Source organism: Orycteropus afer, unplaced genomic scaffold (assembly GCF_000298275.1).
Source record: "Orycteropus afer afer isolate SDZICR_OR568_19922 unplaced genomic scaffold, OryAfe1.0 scaffold00464, whole genome shotgun sequence".
NCBI classification, from domain to species: domain Eukaryota; kingdom Metazoa; phylum Chordata; class Mammalia; order Tubulidentata; family Orycteropodidae; genus Orycteropus; species Orycteropus afer.
This window is the reverse complement of record NW_006922051.1, coordinates 1,642,107-1,665,193: the sequence shown is the minus strand read 5'-3', so window position 1 is coordinate 1,665,193 and position 23,087 is coordinate 1,642,107. Positions and strand designations below refer to the sequence as shown.

The 23,087-nt window shown below is 37.7% G+C and overlaps 1 protein-coding gene across 1 annotated transcript in view; it reads right to left on the bottom strand.

Annotated features, from left to right (window-relative positions):
* Nucleotides 1-23,087, bottom strand: part of PGGT1B (protein geranylgeranyltransferase type I subunit beta) — an 82,213-nt gene that overhangs the window by 12,999 nt on the left and 46,127 nt on the right. The window contains exons 3-6 of the mRNA XM_007954522.1: nucleotides 20,120-20,187; nucleotides 15,073-15,224; nucleotides 12,792-12,924; nucleotides 9,288-9,333 (exon numbers count right to left, since the gene is read on the bottom strand). Coding sequence (XP_007952713.1) covers nucleotides 9,288-9,333; nucleotides 12,792-12,924; nucleotides 15,073-15,224; nucleotides 20,120-20,187 — 399 coding nt within the window. The remainder of the gene's footprint in view (nucleotides 1-9,287; nucleotides 9,334-12,791; nucleotides 12,925-15,072; nucleotides 15,225-20,119; nucleotides 20,188-23,087) is intronic.

Genomic DNA, 23,087 nt, shown 5'->3' with positions numbered 1-23,087 from the left:
TGGGCCAAATCTTCATCTCAGTGATCTGCTATGTTGTCTACTGATCTTGAAGCTGTTTCTGGACTTCAACCAGTGACCCGCTGTGTTGCTTGATAATTTTGGAACTGTGCCATTTTACTTGTAAACTTTTGAGTTTGTCAGCCTCAGTAGCCAGCAGCTGCATGAGTTAAGAGAAGCCTCTAGCTTCAGCGGGTTGGGAGCAAGAGGCAGAGTTGAAGCCCAAGGTCGAGCGGCTTTTACCTAGTCCCTAGAGCTGGCACTTGGAACTCAGAGTTCTAGCCTCCCACGCTGTAAGAGCATAAATCCCTGTTTGTTAAAGCCACCTACTTGTGGTATTTCTGTTATAGCAGCACTAGAGAACCAAAACACTTTTCTCAAAATATTTAATTGCTACTCTCTAAACTACTTGTGAGGATTCTTTAAAGCAAATTTGTGCAATTTAAAGCAAAAATAATGTTTAACCTACCCATTGTCATCAAGCTGACTGTGACTCATAGTGACCCTACAGGGCAGAGAATTGCTCCATAGGGCTTTCAAGGTTATAAATCTTATGGAAGCAGACTGCCTCATCTTTTCCCACAGGGTGGCTGGTAGGTTCAAACTGCTGACCTTTTGGTTAGCAGCCAAAGGTTTTAACTACTATGTCACTAGGGATCCTTAAAAATACTCTCTACTTTGCCCAAATCACTAGATTTTAAAAATGACAACTCTAGAAGTAAGCTTGGGCCCTGTCAAGCAGAAAAACATTCTGTGCTTTTAAAACATGGGGGCGTTTGGTGTTCAGTGATGGACACCTTGCCCTCTATGTGGGAGACCTGGGTTCCATTCCTGGCCAATGTACCTTATGTACAGCCACCATCTGTCTGTTAGTGGTGGTTCCTATGTTGCTATGATGCTGAACAGGTTTCACTGGAGCTTCCATTCTAAGATGGCACTGGAAGAAAGGTCTGGGGATCTACTTCTGAAAATCAGCCAACAAAAATCCTAACGATCACATGATCAGTGCAATCTGATCTGCAACCAATCATGAGTATGGCATAGAAATGAGCAGTATTTTGTTTCATTGTGTACAGGGTCAGTCACCTATTATAGTCTGGGGCCAACCTGGTGGCAGCTGACAACAATAATAATAACAACTATATGCTAAAATTCATTCACCAGCAGGTTAGCCCCTTATCTCCACAAGTCTCTCTGCTTCACACAAATTCTAAAGTTAGTTCTAAAAAATTGAACTAACAGCAGTATGTGAGAAGGGTATTAGAGGCAGACATAAAATAAGCAAGAAGTCTGACAACAAGTAGATTAAGAAATACTATAAAAAAGCAGGCACAAGAAGAACTCAGAATATCCTTGTGGAGCTCAACAGGGTGAGGTCAATGATCCTTACAAGCTTAAAAATACTTCAAGAATATCACAACACTAAATTAAAGTACAATACTAGAGTTGCTTCTCATAATAAAGAGCTGAACTCATCAAGAATAGGTTAAATTTTATTTATTATGTCTTGGGTAAAAAAGATAGGAAAATAACCTTTTTTTTTTTTTTTTTTACAGGGATATAATACTGAAAGTATATTAAGGAACATACTAATTAAGAGAATAATATGAAAGAAAACATTCTCACCTGAAATGGTTATTTGCCACCTCAAGTTGATATGTTTCAGTTATATGGATAATATATGTAAAAAACATCAGTCATAAAACAACATTGCTAGAAGACACCAATCTCAGTTCTTCCAGGTCCAGTAAAGGTGATATTCCTAACCCTAGTTCTGTATACCATGACTTCCAAAACCAAACCAAACTCACTGCTGTGGAGTTGGATCCGACTCATAGCGAACCCTCCCTGGGTTTCTGAGGCAGTATCACTATGGAAGTAGATTGCCCAACCTTCCTTCCGAGGAGTGGCTGGTGGGTTTGAACAGTTATATGTTAACCTACTGTTCTCATAAGGCTTTACAGCTTATTTTTAAGAATTCCCATATCATTTGTATGTATCAAGTTACCTAAAAGACTCCATGTCCTCTAGACTGTATAATTTAAAATGGCCAACAGTGATATGGTTACAGATAAAGTAGAAAATCAAATAAATAGGTACACAAATAAGTATATAATTTTACACTTTAAAATGACAAGAAAAAGGCAAAGTGAGGTAAATTCATGGGAGTGGAATACTTAGATGAAGTTAGTCCAAATGGAATTTACCATTCTCTTCTGCTTAAGAAATAGAAATATTGTAACAGAAGCAAATTAGTCGAATCAAATTAATTTATCTGAACTTTTACTGAAGTAAAAGTTAATTAAAATATTGTGAATTCTGAGAGAAGAATAGTTTTTGCCCTAGCAATGTGGGTAAATCCAATTCTTTAAAAATACATGATATTTACCCTAACACTTTACTATCTTAGAGAATCACTGAGAAAATAGAACCACTATGTGTGATAATCATGGACTAATAGGGTACAATGTGTCTGTTTAGTTTTCATGACAAATAGGCTCCTGGTTAACCAGGAGCTGGAAAAGAACAATTGAATTAAATAAATAAAGTGGATAAAAGTCAATATATTAACATTTAGATCAGGGAATTAGGAGGAAAACACATAAAGAAAGTAAGATGTGCCTGGCCTTCCAGATTCCCTGCAACGTCTTGTTTACCTGTGCCAGTGATTCAGGAGGGCTGGGGTGACTTTTCCCCAATCAACTAACTACTCTTTTCAGGCCCTTTCTTTGCTAATTTCTTCCCAATTATGTAAAATCTTATTCCTCTAATAATTCCCTTCTTTTTCATAGTGGATTTGCTTCTCTGATTGAACCCTAATACAAAGATGCCTACCCTCAGTGGGCTAGTGTGAGGATGAAAGAAAACCACACATAAAGTATACAGTGAAATCTGGCAATAGCAGTTGCTTAATAAATAAGTTTTTTTCCTGTTAGCTTGTAAATGAGGAACTATAAACTAGTGACATATGGAAGATTACGAGTGTGAATGGCAAATCAAAAACAAACAAACAAAAAAAAAAAAAAAGAAGAAATTAAACACTTAAAATTCTGGATTTCTAGCTTTACTTGCGATACCAGAAGATCTGGTAGTAGTTGTTCTACATTCCTGCATAGCTACAGGCTTGGGAGGAAGGAAAGAGAAGATCGTTGTAAAAATGTGCAGTTTTAGATGCCTGATATGACATCAACATAGATATGCCTGGCAGGCAGATGAAAAGGGGGGTATGCAACCCAGGAGCAACATACAGATTTGGAAACATCGTTTTGGGTGCTGTCAACAAGGTATGATTGATGAAGAACCATCTGTTAATTGTTTCAGCATGTATCAAGAATGTTACAGGTGTGGAGGATACAGCAGTGAATAAAATACACTAAAATCTCTGTCCTTGTGAGGCTTGTATTATGTGGGGGAGAGGGACAAAGACAATAAACAAATAGATAAAATACAAACCATTTATAAAATATAAGTGACACAAAGTAAAATAGAAAGGAGAGTAGAAGATGTAGTGGTTAGGGAATGGCTCACTGAAAAAAAGTATCATTTGAGCAAAGACCTGAAAGATAGGAGGGAAATTCAAGTGTGTGCTGGGACAATCTATGTAAAGAGAATACCCAACACCAAACCCACTGCCATGGGTTCCCATTCCGACTCATAACCACCCTATAGAGTAGAGTAGAACTGGCCCGTAGAGTTTCCAAGGCTGTAAATCTATATGGAAGCAGACTGCCATATCTTTCTCCTCTGGAGTGGCTGGTGGGTGTGAACTGCTGATCTTATGGTTAGCAGCCAAGCGCTTTAACCATCACATCAGCACAGCTCATGCAGAGGGAAGGTGATTGTTATTGTTTGGTGCCACTGAGTCAATTCTGACCCACAGTAACCCTACTTACAACAGAAGTAAACACTGCCCAGTCCTGCACCATCTCCACAACCCTTGCTATGCTTGAGCCCATAATTACAGCCACTGTGTCAATCCACCTTGTTGAGGGTCTTCTCCTTTTTCTCTGACTCTCCACTTTACCAAGCATGCTATTCTTCCCAGGAAATGGTCCCTTCTGACAACATGACCAAAGTATGTAAAACGTAGTTGGGCAATTCTCGCTTCCAAGGAGTGTTCTGGCTGCACTTCTTCCAGGAGAGATGTGTTTGTTCTTCCGGAAGTCCATGGTATTTTCAGTATTCTTCATCAACACCACAATTCAAAAGCATCAATTCTTTCTTGGTCTTCCTTATTCACTGTTCAGCTTTCACATGCATATGAAGCAACTGAAAATACCATGGCTTGGGGCAGGCATACCTTAGTTTTCAAGGTGACGTCTTTGCTCTTCAACACTTTAAAGAAATCCTTTGTAGCAGATCTGCCCAGTGCAATGTAAGGTCTGACTTCTTGTCAGCTGCTTCCATGAATGTTGACAGTATGGTACGGTACTCACTGCTGTCGAATCAGATCTGACTCAAAGTGACCCCTCCTTGGGTTTCCGAGGCAGTATAGGAGCTCTGGTAGCATAATGCCTAAGGCACTTGACTGCTAATCAGAAGGCTGACGGTTCAAACCCACCAGCCACTCCTCGGAAGAAGGTTGGGCATTCCTACTTCCGTAATGATACTGCCTCGGAAACCCAAGGAGGGGTCGCTATGAGTCGGGCCGACTCGATGGCAAATAACAACAACATCACTACGGAAGTAGATTGCCCAACCTTCCTTTCAAAGAGTGACTGGTGGGTTTGAACTGCCAGCCTTCTGGTTAGCAGTCAAATGCTCACCAGAGCTCCCATGTTGACAATAGAACCAAATAAAATCTTTGACAACTTCCATTTTTTTCCCATTTATCATGATGTTGCTTACTCCTCCAGTTGTGAGGATTTTTGTTTTTTTCATGTTGAGGTGTAATCCATACTGAAGACTGTATGTACTCTTTGATCTTCATCAGTAAGTGTTTCAAGTCATCTTTACTTTCAGCAAGCGAAGTTGTATCATCAGTATACTGCAGGTTGTTAATAAGTCTTTCTCTGATCCTGATGCCACACTGTTCTTCATACAGTCCAGCTTTTCAGACTATTTGCTCAGCATGCAGACTGAATAATTATGGTGAAAAGAAACAACATTGATGCTTACCCTTGCTGATTTTAAACCATGCAATATCCCCTTGCTCTGTTCAAATAACAACCTTTTGATCTATTACAGGTTCTCCATGAGCACACTAAAGTGTTCTGGAACTCCCATTCTTTGTAATGTTATCCATAATTTGTGATGATCTACACAGTTGACTCCCTTTGCACAGTCAATAAAATACAGGTAAACATCTTTCTGGTTTTCTTTGCTTTCAGCCAAGATCTATCTGACATCAGCAATGATATTCTTCATTCTATATCCTCTTGTGAATTCAGCTTGAATTTCCTTGTCAATATACTATTGCAACCACTTTTGAATTACCTTCAGCAATATTTTACTTGTATGTGATACTATTTGATAATTTCCACATTCTGTGAGAATACCTTTCTTTGGAATGGGCACAAACATGGATCTCTTTCAGTTGGATGGCCAGGCAGCTGTTTTCCAAATTTCCTGGCATAAACAAATATGTGACTCCAGCGCTGCATCCATTTGTTGAAACATCTCAATGGATATTCCATCAGTTCCTGGATCCTTGTTTTTGGCCAACTCCTTCAGTGCAGCTTCAACTTCTTCCTTCAGTGCCATTGGTTCTTGATCATAAGCTACTTCCTGAAATGGCTGAACACTGACCAATTCTTTTTGGTACAGTGACTGTGTATTCCTTCCATCTTCTTTTGATGCTTCCTGCATCATTAAATATTTTGCCCACAGAATCTTTCAGTATTACAGTTTGAGGCTTCAATTTTTTTCTTCAGTTTTTTCAGCTTGAGAAATGCTGAGGGCGTTCTTCCCTTTTGGATTTCTAACTCCAGGTCTTTGTACATTTCATTACAATACTTTGTCTTCTAGAGCTGCCCTTTGAAATCTTCCAGACAGAAGAAACAGTAAATACAAAATCCCTGAGATTTAGGAAGATGAACTGAGGGGGGAAAAAATAGCTGAGTTGAGGGGAAATTTTTTCCAAAGATCTGTCTATGGTGAAGAGGTGAGAGGAAGAAAGAAAGATGCTGAGGGAGTCAGAAACAATTTGTCAGGAAGTGGAACAAACAAAAATGCAATGTTTAAGAAAGAACGGGATAGTTAACAACTTCAAATGCCTCATTAAGTAGTGGAAGAGGAAGAATAAGAAAAAGACACTGGATTTGAAATATAGTTCATAACATTAAGAAAGATACCTCACAATTTGAAGGCTTATATAGATAATTAAAGAACAAGCTGTTTGTGAAGAAGGCCAAGTAATATATCTGGATTACTTTTTAAAGAATATTAACAATAAAAAGAAAGAAAAAGGACACAATGACTTGACAGGGAAGCTAAACTGCAGAACAACTTTTTAGGAAGAGGTTTCACTTATAAGTGTAGATAGTGATGAGAGAAGGATGGAAAGCTATACCAAAGTCCTCAAAGACAGTATTTCACAGGCTGTCTAACCTTATAGTACATGAAGAAAATAATAATTGTATTTGTAGGGAATACTGTGCAAACTGAGGAGGATGCTCCTGGACAGAGACAATCTTACTGGAGGATCCAACCACCCAGGTTTGCTTGGTTGAACCAAAGGCTAAGGAAGCAATACCCTTAACCTACTTGAGGTGTATTAGTATACTGCAGCACTCATGGTGGGAAGTCCCAACTAGAGTTTTAGGTCTAACATCCACTGAGCCAAATTTGGAGAAAGCAAGAAGATAAAAGCTTTTGGAGCATGACCCTTAGTCCATCACCAATGATCCTGACAGGTGCAATCCTATTCAAGTCATATTGACTAAAATTCACTACTTACATGACTGAGGTAGCTTTTTTTTCCTAATAGGGCATATCAGAGAATAGATAATACTTGAGCAACCACCTGTTTCATATCCCAGAGAACACAATTCTAACTTCTTGGAAGCTATAGTACCTATCCCACAGGTTCCCTGGTGCTGGTGAAGTATTTCCCCAGTGAGAGTGCCCACTAACAATCCACAATGACTACCAGACTTTTGTCCTCCTTCTTCTTTTCTAGATCTTTGTCTTCTTAGGAATTCTTATAACTGCCAGATTTTGTCTTTGTATAACAAGTATACCCCTTTTTATCATGTGGCAGTGAGCAGCTACATAATTATTATTGCCAGCCCATTTCATATAGACTCAGACACACACAAGAAATATGGTGGCCTAATTACTGTAGGCTTCCAAGAAAAATCCAGTATCGCCTACTCTATACCCCTGATGACAAATACTCTACCCATATCTAAGTTGAAGGAGGAAGTTAAAATGCGAGAGAGGGAGAAGACACATAATATGATAAGGCTCCAGGGATGTACAAGGTTTGGGGTCAAGGAATTTATGTTAAATATTTCTTATACCTATTTTACTGTTAAGAAACCATTCTTTCCCATTTATCTGATAATACTGGTAGCATAGTGCCTAAGGCATTTGACTGCTAAGCAGAAGGCTGGCGGTTCAAACCTACCAGCCACTCCTCGGAAGGAAGGTTGGGCAATCTACTTTCGTAGTGATACTGCCTCGGCAACCCAAGGAGGGGTTGCTATGAGTCGGGTCCAACTTGATGGCAAATAACAACAACAACAACAAACTGGTAACAAATGTAAAAAAAACATACAATTATTTCCACTCTGTCAAAGTGGAAATTTTCAGAGAGATTAAGTGATGAGCCAAAGTCATACTATTAAGTGTCAGGCCTGAGACCTTGTAGTGGGTTTGAGGGAGTTCAGGGATGATCAAGGAAAAAAATATGACCGCATGATGGCAGTGTTCCACAGTAACTGTTTCATTGGGGCTGACACAGATGGAATACAGGGGCAAGCTCCAGCAGCAGGACACATTGGCAAGAGGCACAGGGAGCTAACAGAAGGGAAGAAAACAAGAGGACTCCTGGTAGAGAGAGGGGTCGACATGTCCAGATGATGTCCCAAAAGCAGCAAGGTAGGAATGTTTGAGTCAGAGAGTTCTGAAGAGCAACAACAGTTTGGGGTCTTCGTAACTACAGGGTTTACCTCATCTATGGCTATCAGATGTTGGGTGTAGTTTCGTGAGGTATGCAAAGCAGTCAGGCTCTAAATGGCTAATAATTTGCTTTCATGGGTTATTTTAAAAACAACTGGATGTGTAAAAACTTGAGTGTGGTGCTGATGGCCTTTTGGGGTAACAGGCCTCAGTTTTCTATGAAGAAAATAAACAATCTGGGGTCAATACACATCTTCAGCTCACTTATGTAACAGACCTGAATGCTGGTATTCTGTTCTTTTCACTCTAACATACAGGCAAAGGAAGGGAGACCACAGATGAGAATATGAAATCTGCTGTGATGAAGAGTTCACTCAGAGAGTCTCCTTGATCTGGGCTCTTTCTTTTCTTTAAAAGCTTATTTACTTTTGAATGGAAACATTCAATCTGTGAGAGTTAAGGGTACTGATGTGCTGATAAATATATTATTTCACTATTCTGGTTTTGCCACAGTTGGGAAAAATGGGAAAGAAGACTGTGTTAATGTATGTACTGAACATATGGTATGCAGCAAAATTTTTATGACTATGACTGAGGGGGGAGTTCTGATAGCATGGTACCTAAGGTACTTGACTGCCAACCAGAAGGCTGGTGGTTCAAACCCACTGGCCACTCCTCGGAAGGAAGGTTGGGCAATCTACTTCTGTAGAGATACCGCCTCAGAAACCCAAGGAGGGGTCGCTAGAGTTGGGTCTGACTCCACAGGACATAACAACAACAACAACACGACTAAAGATAATTATATTCAGGAAGGTAAATAAAAAAATGTTCATTTCTTCAAATTTATTGATTCACATTTAATATTCTGCATTTGTTTGGTCTAGCCTTTTCACTTTTATGCCAAAGAAGAAATATGTTGTTTTCTAACAATATTTTGAAAAATTATCACAAGACATTCTCATATAACAAACACTTGGATAGTTTACTAGAATATATTATACGAAAATTTCAGACCTCATTAATATGTAAATAATTACTGACCTAGAAGAGCCCTCAACTAGGGATAAGAGTATCAAAAGAGAGAAACAGGAAAAGTGGCATATAAGATAAACAGGCTATACCATGAGAGGAGACAAACTTCTGAGATCCTCTCTACTGAAGGTGGCATTATGTTGTTTAAAGTAACAAAATAAATTATACTTTCACTTATTTTTAAGATATCTTACCATGAGATTCAAGTCCAGCTCCCTGTGCCAGTCCATTGTCATAAGACTGGAAAAAAAAAATGTTCATTTTAATAGGGAAATGATAATGATATATAAATAATAAGTTGTCATTATGAGCTCTGGTGGCATAGTGCCTAAGCTATTTGACTGCTAAACCAGAAGGCTGGTGGTTCAAACCCACTGGTCACTCCTCGGAAGTATCACTTCTGTAGTGATACTGCCTTGGAAACCCAAGGAGGAGTCACTATGAGTTGGATCCGACTCGACAGCAGTCAGTCAGTTTATGTAATACATCACTTTTCTTTTATATCTTCCAAACTATTGCATGCCTTCCTACAAACAAGGAAATGGACTGAGACATTTCAAGTACCTGATCTTGTCATATTCACTAAGTCGATTCATTAAATGGCATACATTAGGATACATTTAGCAGACAGTTTAAGGATGGTACCTACTCAATTTCGACTCAATAAAAAGTACCAACCCTTACTCCTTTCCCAAGTGTAAGTATATATGAGTTGAAGAAAAATGTCAGGATGTTATACTCATAAAATACGATAAACATGAAAAAGTCAATTCTGAGGCAGTTTTGAGTAGCCAAGGATAATGATTGTTGCCTAAATTTGAATCTCCTCACATATTCCCCAAAATCAAAACAGGATAGTCTGTGAAAAATCTTGAGGAAAAGAAAGGAGGAGCACTAATGTCAGGCCTAAGACTGATCTAAAAATCACTGCCTATATGTGAAAGTCTACCTTAATTGTGAAAACACAGATAGCTCTCGCTTTGCACAATTTTGATATGCTCAAATTCCACAGATTAGTTAAGTGATACAAACCAAAACAAAAACCAAACTCATTGCTGTCGAGTCAGAGCTGACTCAGCAACTCTTCCTTGGGTTTCCTAGGTGGTATCACTACGGAAGTAGATGGCCCAATCTTCCTTCTGAGGAGTGGCTGGTGGGTTGGAACCACCAGCACTCTAGTTAGCAGTCAAATGGCTAAGGCACTCCGCCACCAGAGTTCCCAATATAACACATTCAAATTTCAGCTACCACAGTCTAACTATGAATAATTGCATACTTTGCTGCTAGCTCTTCAGGTCACAAATCATTACAAAAATAACAGATGCGCACCATGATCAGTGATCAATCATGTCACTTCCTTCAAATTCTGTTATTAATTGGTCATTGCTCATCTGCTCTTTACTTCATGCACAGACAGCAAAGTATGTGGCTGTGTTTTCTTTTCTTCCCAGTGATAAACCCATGGGATATTTTACCAAAATGCGTAACTGAAAAATTTGTCCATCAAAGATCAAAGTGCAGCAAAGAAATGAAAAGAGAAAAAATGCTGAAAGTGAAATTAAAATAAAACATAAATGGAGTTATGGAAGAAACAGTTGACCGCTGGAATACTGACTGTGCCACTGTTCAAGAGACTCTAGATATGCAGCCAGAAAAACTAAGTGAAGGCAAACGTATCTACATAAATGAGAAAAGTGGCTGTGAAGAAAAAGATGAAGATATTCCAGAGGAAGTGATACAGCAAAAATTTCACATTATGGAACTCTTGGAGATAGTTCATGACATTAAACGTGCAAAGGATAAAATGTTAGAAGCAGACATAAACTTAGAAAGAGGTACGACAATGTGCCAAGGCACAGAAATTATGCTCATTCCACATCATAAATAATGTATGAGAAAAGGGCAAGCACTTGGTTCAGTTTTTTTCAAAGAAATAAAACACTTTAACCTTTAGTGTTTCTAAGTTTTAAGTTATAGCTAAATAAATACCTGTTTTACCAGTTGTTTTCCATTTCCCTAGATATATACATTTATAACCGACGGTAAGAGTTTCAGTGCTTTGGCAAAAAATTTTAAAAATCATGGACAGTTCTAATTTTCCACACTGATTATTCTGATCATTTTGCATGGTTTCAGCTTGCAAGGTCAGTATCACTAGCATACAAAGCGAGGACTGCCTGTATTCAACAGCCCAGGTAGAACAGAGCACTAACTACAGGGAAGGGACTTAAAAGTGTGTAACTCAAAGTGACAGTGTTCAAAGGCATAACTTCTAGAGAAGAACAAGGTAAAAAGGAAGAAAGAAGGGCCCTTTGGAAATCAGGTAATAAAGAAGAAAAAAAAAAAAAAAAAGAACAAAAGCTAGGGCCTTGGAAGACAAAAGAGAATTTCCTTTTTCCCATAAAATCATAAGAATACACAATCGTTTACCTACCACTAAAAAAAGTCAGCCACTGACAAAATTGTACTTTGCAGCACTGACAGGAAGGCACCCTTAAACTGGGAATATGTACTAGAAAAAAAAATCTATGAAATGAATAAAAAAGAGACTAAATTAATACAAACAAATTAAGTGAACACAAAATAAACAGAATAGAAACACATTAGGATATGAAAATCTGCCTCCTTCACGATTCCTTCAAAAGTTGGAATTAGAAATACCATTTGACCCAGCCAATCCATTACTAGGTATATACTCTAAAGAAGTGAGAGCCACGACAAGAACAGATATATGCACACCCACGTTCATCGCAGCACTATTTATAATAGCCAAAAGATGGAAACAACCTAGGTGTCCATCAGCTGTGGAATGGATAACCAAACTATGGGACATACACACAATGGAGTATTATGCAACCCAAAGAATAACCTAGAATCTGCAAAACACTGTATAATGTGGATGAACTTGGTGGACATTATGCTCAGTAAAATAAGTCAGTCACGAAGGACAAATATTGTATTAGTCTGTTACTGTAAAAGTTAAATTAACTAGCAAAAGTTGAACCAACAGCCCAAATTATTCTAATGTATAAAAGTAACATCTTTATATATGGGAACTAATAAACATACAAAGTAGCACTTCTATTTCTCCAGCTTTATATAAAAGATTAAAAAGTAGAGCAACAAGAAATTCTGGGTAAGACTAAGCTTTATTTCTAGTGTTTTTAAAAATAACATGTTCTACTTGGTATTTTCCTTAAAATAAACCTTAGATAAAAATATTAACAATAATGATCCAAAAGTCTATTGTTAGCAATTCAATCTTGTTACCTTTAGATCTTCTCAATCAAAATGGCTTAAGGAACTCACACCTATTTTAGGAATAGCCTCATCAAGAACACCATGATTTATTTTCCAGTCAGACTGGTCAGGCTCCCACAGATCCCTCCTATCAACATTTGCCTTTGAATTTACCTTTTTATTTTTTGCCACTGCGGCTGAACAATCCTTTCTGATTAAAAAAAAAATTGTTCTTCACATACAATCAAATTACATTTACGTTATAATGGCTAATGAGTGAATATGTCCTTTAAGATTAGCTCTGTATAGATGTTCTGATACTCTATGTAGAAAGCAATCTTATTCTCCTTGTTCACAAATTCTTGGTGGAAGAGACGAGGCATGTATATACTCTTGCCTCATATACCAACAATAATCATAATCTAAAATAAACAATTAATTTATTCAACATAACTCACCATACTTCTTCTAATATAGTCAATGGCTTTTTTCATATCCATGCCTGACCAATTGTTGAGCATATAGCAAATACAGGAAGCACAGTACACAAATCTCATGTCATTTTCACTTCCTTCAGGTACAGCACAAAAACTGAAAATAATAAGATTTGCTATTAACACTACTACTATTTAATTTTTTGCAGGGAGGAGGGAGTGGTGGTGTGAGAAATACCTACTGAGTGTCTTTATTCTCAGAGAAAATTTACTACTGGTTTTAAAACAATATTCTCATTTTATTATTCAGTGAACAGGAGTATTAAATTTAGTAACATAAAAGTATTTCTAAACCATCACGCTAAAGTACTGATTTTCTGAGTAGCTTTACACACTATCTAGGAGCTCTAAGTGATGCAGTGTTTAAAACATTCGCCACTTAGTAACATAAAAGTATTTCTAAACCATCACCCTAAAGTACTGATTTTCTGAGTAGCTTTACACACTATCTAGGAGCTCTAGTGATGCAGTGTTTAAAACATTTGCCGCTAACCTAAAGGTTTTTGGTTTGAACCCACTGGCCACTCAGCGGGAGAAAGATAAGGCAGTCTGCTTCTCTAAAGATTTACAGCCTTGGAAATCCTATGGGGCAATTTTATTCTGTCCTATAGTGTCACCATAAGTCAGAATTGACTTGATGGCAGTGGGTCTGGGTTTTGGTTACATATTACCAGTTACTCCTTCTCAGATGCCACCACTCACAGTCAGCTTTATTTGCTCCCAGCCAGGGGCAGCTGTGGCATATTGGCTTGAGGACCGATGGCAAAAAAAAGTAGCTACTGGGTAGTACTAGCTATTGTAATGGGAGCTCTGGTGGCACAGTGCCTAAGGCATTTGACTGCTAACCAGAAAGCTGGCGGTTCAAATCTGCCAACCACTCCTTGGAAGGAAGGCTGGGCAATCTACTTCTGTAGAGATACTGCCTTGGAAACCCATGGAGGGGTTGCTATGAGTTGGGACTGACTCGACAGCAGTGAGAGAGATACTGTAAGCCCAAATTTTGCTATGTGAGATTTCTCCTAAATGCATGGACAAATTGATCATATTGTGTTTTAATTTTTACCTATTAATTAGAGAGGTAATATCTTTTCTAGTATTTATTCCTTTATTTATAAACTAGGATATGGTAGCAATAATCAAACTATACTGAAATAATGAAATGTTAAGTCACATGTACCGGGTGAGATAAATCTTTAGTTTTACAGTACTTATTACTAATGTCAATATATCTTATGAGTCTACATTAATTTTTACCTCATCAACAACAGTGATTTAAAAAAAAAACTGACAGTAAGTAACAGATATTTTAGATGGATCACAAAGGTAAGAAATATAAATATAGCAGGATTGTCTGTGAAGTCTTTTCCTTAGACAGCATCATTACTGCTCAATTAATTCCTAGCTTAAACATTTTATGACATCTTAAAACTCCAGGAGAATTCTTTTTAAGTTAGACATAGTATGTTGTTGCTGTTGTTATGTGCTGTTGAGTTGAACCTGACTCATAGCGACCTCTCCTTGGGTTTCCGAGGCGATATCACTAAGGAAGTAGATTGCCCAACCTTCCTTCTGAGGAGTGGCTGGTGGGTTTGAACTGGACAGCCTTCTGGCTAGCAGTCAAGTGCCTCAGGCACTACACTGTCAAAGCTCCTTAGACATAGTATATGAACCATTAAATGTTAATGAACTTCCTAACTTCTTTTTCTATTCTTTGAAAATGTCACTGAAACTACCTACACAGATCATAATATTCATCTCTTCTCTCTTTCATCTTACGGAGTAAAAAGTTCATACTAAATGTATGCTTACTTCGAAATATCTAATTTTTCACGCAGAGGGTAAATTAAAATAGATTCTAATCCTGAAGCTATTCAATCATTTATTTATGTATCTATCATCTCAGTTAAAAAAGAAATAAAGATAAAGGAGTTCTGTCATTGTGATCACTTTTATTTTCACTCCCATAAATCTTAGATTTTTTTTTTATCAGTCACTTAACTATATACAGTGAACTTTAGGTAGTTCTAGTAAGAGTTTATGATCCTTTAAAGTTCTAGTACAGTATTTATTTATTTACTTTTATTGTGGTTTGGGTGAAAGTTTACAGAGCAAATTAATTTTCAACAATTAACATACATTTTGTTTCATAATATTAGAATCAATTCCAGTATAGTATTATGTCAATTTTTTAAGTTCCAAAAGAGTTTTCATTAAAAAAAAAAAAAAAATGAAGAATGACCCATACCTTCCATCTTCTAGCTGAAGGGCTCTCAAGCCTGCTAAGCAAGCTTCTTTATTTACTCGGCTTAAGTCGTCTCCAAGAATAACTAAGCATGAAAGGCCAGTGTAGGTCATTGCTATGTGGCCACTATCATAAGGATGAGCTGTTCCAGGATTCTAAATTCAAAATTAATATACAATTAATTATAATATTCCATCAAGTAATTTGATGTGAGATTTCTATAAATATTAAAATTAAATGTTGTTTATACTGATTTGTAAAAATATCTGATTGAGAAAGTCAAACCTACATTTATATAACTCTCCACTAAGTAGAACCATATGCATTCTAGGCTACACAATTTTTATCCTAGAAATCTCAAACTTTATGGAAATAGCTGTATATTCAAATAAACCAAACTATTTAAACTTTATATAATCAACCCTATCTAGCACTTATAGTTAAAGTCTTTTAAGTTAGGAAAGCACGTAGTCTTTCAAACAAAAAAGATTATAAAAGAAATAAAAATTCTTTTATAATGTACAAATGCAAATTAAATATCACATAATTACCATATAAAAACATTAAAAACCAATACAGTGAGAAAACCTTATCATTCTTCTTACAGTTTAATTATTTGAGTCTCTAATCAACATAGCATGTAGATTAGTAAAAAAAATAAAAAACAAATAAATTCAAAGAGTGCAAAATATGAAAACTGACATTCTCTAGAAATAAATCATGGTTTCTAAAATTTAGAAGCTAAATGGGTACTGCTTTCAAAAACTGTTTTATGAAGCCTATTTTATGCCTTTATAGAAGGAAGACTATTAGACTAGTAATTGCCCAGCCAGAACTGAGAAGTTAGATTAGGAAGCCCAAATTATCACAATATGGGTCAGATTAGTCCAACTGATTTATTTCAATAAAAGATAACTGCAGATAGTTGTCAAAGATTTCATTAACCTCTACAAAACATGTGACACACACCTTGCAGGAAATCCTGTAAAAGCCCTGAGTGTTGTCACTGGAATAGATAAAACGATTTAATTTAATGTCAAGTAACTTCAAATTTCACAACATACAAAGCATTGAAAATTTTATAAGTAATTGCAAATAACTGATCCAGTTAACTGGTTATTTTAAAAAGCTGTTTTCAGTTGAAAAATGTCAAATTTCACATTGTACTAATTTATTTTTCAGTTTAAAAAGTTTTACTTTTGATAGGATATAAAAGCATATTTAAAATTGATCTTTCTTATAGGTTTTCCCTATTTAGTTTGGGTTCATCAACGACTGTCTTTAACTGCTTATAATGCACTTGAAATTAAATTTATACCAAGGTACTGGCTATTATACCTTATATAATAAATGTTAACTCCTACCTACAACCAGAGAAAGACATCAAATCCTGGCTCTAAAAGTATCTTGGCTTACTTCATTTTCCTCATTTGGAAAGAAACACTAGTACCTATTTCATAGGATTATTGTGAGGATTAAATAAAGTTACTATCTATAAAGATGTTAGTTATCACAATGTATAAAAGCAAGGCAAATATCAAAAGGGCCACTACTTCTTTGGAATCATGACCCAAGGATCGTGGAACTACATATCAACTCATGCACATTTTTTTGCTCATTGACTTTCTGTGGTTCCACACAGAATAATTTGCATGGTGTGCAACACTATCTATATAACACAAAATCACCCAATTCATCCATCCTTACATACACCATTCTTTAGATGGTCCTACAAATATGACAAATTATAATGTTGATACTACTTTCATTCTGAGTTCCTCCTTAGAACTGAAGCTCTAATTCTGCTGGTTATTCTATTTTACATTTACAATTACCTTCTTAGAACTCCAATAGCATATTTCATTTTTTGGTACTTCTAAAACTAAACTTCTGCTGTGTTAAAAGCACTATGGGAGATCCAAACATGAATCAAATGTGGACTTTAATTTTAAGGGCAGAAAAGAGCTCAACTCAAATAAGAATACAACAAATGCCAAGAGGGAGAAATAGTAACACGTGGATTTAAATAAGGGATTCTTTTCATCAGCTGAGCTTAGATGGGGAGGAAGCATTATAGGTAGAAGAAAAATAAAACAAACAAAAGGCATATGTATTAAGGACAATATATAATTCAATAGAGAAGATGGGATTTGTGAAGGAAAACTGAGAAAAGTGGGTTAGGGGATCTGTCAGTGTTTCTCAAAATGTGCTCTGTGGCTACTGAAGGTCTTGTGTCAGGTAATTTAATAATCCACAGGTACTTGGTGGTTTCAGAATATAAAAGCAATTAATTTATTTTATTTATATAGTGCATTGGACAATCCTCTGTGCCTCCTAAGATACTCTTGGTCCCACCTGTCTTCTAAATTCTCAGTCACTGCCCTCAGCAACAATTCATTGTGGGCCTGTATGGTTCTACCTGAAATCTTGTTCCTTCTACCATTCGGAATTCAGATAAGCTGCAACATAGCATGGAGTGGTACCTAACTTCCCTAGAAGATAGTAAGGGTCCAAGGGACTACTCTAGGGAGAATTTGTGAAGGGTAGAGATATAGTTTTGTCTTCGATTTTATTCGTTATTTTGAAAATGTGTGGCAGGAGTGGGAGATAGGATCTCTTAAAAGTAACAAACTCCAACAAGTATATTATCTATATATGATCTGATGATACTGTACCAATGTAATGAACTTCAACAAGTATATTATCTGTATATGATCTGATACTGTACCAATGTCATGACATACAGATATCCTGTCTATTATGACCTTTATTCAGGCCTGACTTAAGTTGGAAAGTACTACATATATGGGGGGGAAAAAAAAGACAAATCATACAAATCCTTTTTTTTTTTTTTTACAATCCGTACTAAGAGCAATGAACATACACAATTGGAGACATCTTGGTAAACTCACATGACCTTGACACAGGCAAGGTGTCTGTGGTTTGGGGCAGAGGAAGAAAGATGAAGCAGTGCCTCTAGAAACTTATTTCATCTTCTCCAAATCACTGATATTTATTCCCAAAATTTGAGGCTGACTAAGGAAAAAATGGCAAGACTATTTGTCTTCAGCTTGCAACTGGATAAAAATCTTGACATATTTAGTGTAGTAAGATACAACACAACACAACGCACTGCCATTGAGTCAGATCTGACTCATAGTGACCCCTCCTTGGGTTTCCAAGGTGGTATCATTATGGAAGTAGATTGCCCAAACTTCCTCCAAGGAGTGGCTGGTGGGTTTGAACTGCCAGCCTTCTGGTTAGCAGTCACATGCCTTAGGCACTACACTACCAGAGCTCCCATGTAGTAAGATACTACCTTGTAACTGTTATATAAGCTGATGGACACCATCAAGGAAAAGCTCCTATTGTTTAAGGCATCTCGGAATAAAAGCAGATTAAGTTGACAACACATCTGGATTTGCATCCTTGAACAAGAAGAAAAAGACTTCTCACTTTCTTAGGACTCACTGCTTTCTACCTTGGCATGTGTTGGTACCAACGCTTCTGCCTAAAACCCTACAGAAATGCTGCCCATTGCCACAAAGGTCAAATTCATCACTATCAGGGTCTTCAATCACTGCCTTGCAAGAGCTTTTCCTCTAATTTGTACAACATGGGTAAAGTGGCGGTAGCAGTAATAGCATCAGAACCTAACTTCAGGGGGAATAATGCAAATCAAGATGAGTTCAATGCTGATTCCCATGAGGTAGAGGTATGGCATACCTCCACCCTCCAACCTTTTCACCATTTGTGACACCAGGCTCACATGGAACTCTCTACTTCTCTTTTGGGCTTGATAATCTGTTGCAGTGACCACAAAGAACTCACAGGCTACACTAATAGTGAAATGGCTTATTAAAGAAGTAACAGGGTACAACTCTGGATCAGGAACAAGCTACAACTGAGGAACAGGATTAGGAAGCATACAGGCAAAATCTCCCTTCCTCAGTGCAAGACAGTTCTCTCAGCTCCTCTGGGCTATGCAGGCCTCCTCTCAGCCCTGAGTCAGGCTCCTCTCGGCTGCCTGAGGACAAGCTCCTTTCACACCCTTAAGGACAGGCTCTGTCACCACTGATTCTGCCACAGGGCTTCTTCTGGGTCTGTCACTGGGCCCTGTCCAGGCCTCTAGCTGTCTTCAGTGTTATACCCCTTGATGTGTTAGTTCTTTTAGAAGGTTCCTTGCCTCTTCTCCCTCTCTGCTTCTTTTCCTTTCTTTCTGCCTGAACAACTTCTGCTGAGGTTGGCTGTATATATACACATCTCCTTGTCTATTTCAAGGCATGGCCTCTCCCAGTAAGGGCCACAAATGGACCAATGCCCTCTCAGAAGGCAAGACACTTCATCTACGTAGTAGGTTACAGTCACTTCATTTGCATAGCATATTGACCAATTTCTACATTAAAAAACCCAACCAAATCCACTGCTGTCAAGTCAATTCTGACTCATAGTGACCTCCATTGGGTTTCCACAGCAGGAAATCTTTATGGAAGTAGATTGCTCAGTCTTGTTCCTGCAGAGTGGCTGGTGGGTTTGAACCTCCAACCTTTGATTAGCAGTCAGATGCCTTAGGCACTATGCCACCAGAACTCCTTAATTCCTACATGGTATATACTAATCACAAGGCAGATTGCAGTCCAGGGCCAGATGAAAAGTTTCAAACCAAGTTGTTTACAACTTACCCGGGTAATGTAACAAACCTTCTGGGGTACAAAACTAGGGTAAAAGTAAATCCTCAGGATTTGGGGAAACACTCTTTCCAGTTGTTCCAAGGCAAAAGGCCACATAAACTCACAACAGCCACATTTTTTTTTGTCCCAGTGACTAAGGGACATTTCTGCCTATCTGTATCATGCATTCTTCCAGGAAGTAATGTGAGTACTGTTTTCCCTTACAGGGTTTTGGGTTTCAATTTAAAACATACATCAGACATTATTTAGTTATACTGAAACTGAGAAGCCTGCTTCTTCCTATACAATTTCTTAGTTTTCATTCTCATTAAAATCTCTCCATCTCCCTTCTACTTCTTCCTTACCCAAAGAGAACTAACCTTTGATGGATTGAATGGAATACCCAGGTATGAAGAGCCTCGGAATCCACAGCGATTTAAATTTGATCCTAGAAAATGAAAACATGTAGTTATATAAAATATAACTTATTTTTGTATAAATCCTAAAGTAGTGCAAGTCCATAACTTTCAGAACAGAGTGTTTTAGTATCTAAACCTTTGTTTCAATTTTCATGCTTGCTAACGTTAAATGCTTACTATATGCCAGATTCACCACTCGTCTGTCAGCCTATTGTACCATGGTGGCTTGTGTGTTGCTGGAAGCTATGCCATCAGTATTTCAAATATCAGCAGGGTCACCCAGGGTGGACAGATTTCAGTGGAGCTTCCGGACTGCGAAAGACTAGGAAGAGGGACGTGGCCAGGTCCACTTCTGAAAAAATTGGCCATTGAAAACCTTATAAATAGCGGAAACATCGTCTGATATAGTGTCATGTTGAAAGATTCAATATGCACCCCTTTATGGTTCCTGTTAAGATTTGTCTGCTATTGTATTTTCCTTTATAATTCTCATAAACTTATGTATACATGAAAATTATTAAAGTACAGATATGCAATTCATTCCAAATTTACAACTGGATATATACTTAGGGTAAATTTTAAAACGTCTTTGGAGGTTATTAAATAGCTCCATCTAGTGCTTCTATTGGGGGCTCTAGTGGCACAGTGCCTAAGGCATTTGACTGCTAACCAGAAGGCTGGCGGTTCAAAACTACCAGTCACTCCTCAGAAGGAAGGTTGGGCAATCTACTTCTATAGCAATACCACCTTGGAAACCCAAGGTGGGGTTGCTATGAGTTGGATCCAACTCGATGGCTGTTTTTTTTTCCCAGTGTTCCTTTTAAAGTGATAGTGAATCAAATGAGAAACTCTTAGTTTGTTCATCAGAGAAGTCTGACTATTCAATTATATAGTCTGAACAAAATACAAATGCCTCCCAGGTCCCATTCTAGGCCTGGATCAAAAGTCTGAGGGTAGGGCCTGGACAACCACAACAAAAACACCAAACTGACTGCCCTCAAGTTGGATCCGACTCATTGCGACCCCTCTCTGTGTTTTTGAGGCAGAATCACTACACAAGTAGATTGCCCAATCTTCCTTCCAAGGAGTGGCTGGTAGGTTTGAACCTTAGGCACCACCAGAACTCCATATTAAAACAAAACAAAACACCACCACTCTATCTGATATACAGCCAGAATCGAGAACCACTAATTTGGTGAATGCATAGTGTACTTTTACAGACATGGTCAAACAAATTTATCTTGTTACATGGAAGCAGTTTAGACAGCAACATATCACATTAATATATCCATTATTACTTCAGAAAAATGAAGTCTGGATACATAGGAAGAAAATGAGAAGCAGCACAAGTGGGATTATTTATGTGGTTATAACAGGTGTATGTATGCTTGTGCGTGAGTATGTACTGTTACTGTCAGATGCCATTGAGTTGGTTCTGACTCACAGATACCTTATGTACAACAGAATGAAATACTGCTTGGTCCTGCTCCATACCCTAACCAAAACCAAACCCAAACCCACTGCTATCAAGTCGATTTTGACTCATAGTGACCCCTAATGGGTTTCTAAGGTAGTAAATCTTTTACAGAGGTAGATTGCCCAGTATTCCTTCCACAGAGTGGGTGGTGGATTTGAACTACCAACCTTCTGGTTAGCAGTCAGATGCCTTAGGCACTGTGGTACCAGAGATCCTTGTCCTGCGCCATAGTCCTGTGCCATTCTCACAATCACTGGTATGTCTGAGCCCAATACTGCAGTCACTGAGTCAATCCATCTCACTGAAGGTTTTCCTCTTTTTCACTGATTCTTTACTTTACCAAGAATGATGTCCTTTTCTAGGGACTGGTCCCTCCTAATAACATGTCCAGAGTACATGAGAAGAAGTCTCGCTATCCTTGCTTTTAAGAAGCATTCTGGTTGAATTGGAGACAAGATAGCATTCTGCTAACATATTCCACCCAATCCCTTTACAACAGAGACCTGGAAAAACCAAGTGAAACAGATATAAATAATGATCCTAGAATTCTGAGCATGGAATGAGAAGATAAAGAATTAGACTGAGTGCTGAACAGACAAGGAGATGGAGTGATGTCAGTGACGGGGGAGAGGAAAGAATTCAGGCCTTGTTGAAGCATCACCCTTGTAAGCACAGCAGTACCAGATACAGACAAGGAGAAAACAACTTCAAGAAATCCACATGGCAATAAAGATACAATATAGACAAATAGGGAGGAGTTCAAGTCAGCCATATCTACTGCACTGACCACATGACCCAATGGAAGAACACTACCACCAGATCCTTCACCAATGGATCAATAACAAACAGTAGACACCACCTGCTCCAACAAACTGCAGCTCCTCTTCATGAAAAACAGAGACTCATACCCACATTCCTACTAGTTATTCCACCAAACCAGAGACAAGTGAGAACGCTTTAGTGTTGCCAAGCTAACAACAAAAGAAATACACCTTCCTGACCCATCTGGACATAGTCAATCAAAGCAAAACAAGAAAACAGGGTGAAACAAACCAATACATAACTAACAAAAAAACAACTTCAAAATGTCTCAGAGACAACAGACAACCTCGAATCAAACAAAGGAACAGGATAAGACAGAAGTGAGTGATCAAAAGAAATCTTACTGAGGAAGAACGGATAATAGAACTATCTGATGAGGAATTCAAAAGATATATACTAGACCTTCCAAGAACTCAAGGAAACCATAAATAAAAGCAAGGAAAAGACAGACAACAGCCTTGAACAATTAAGGAAAACAGTACAAGAGCAAAATGACAAAATGAATGGACAATTAGAAATCACACAAAACAACAATTAAAATCCAGAAGATTAACACTAAAATTAAGGAGTTAGGCAACACAATGGAAGGACGAAAGAGTAGAATTGAAAATAGCTGTAGAGTGCATTAGC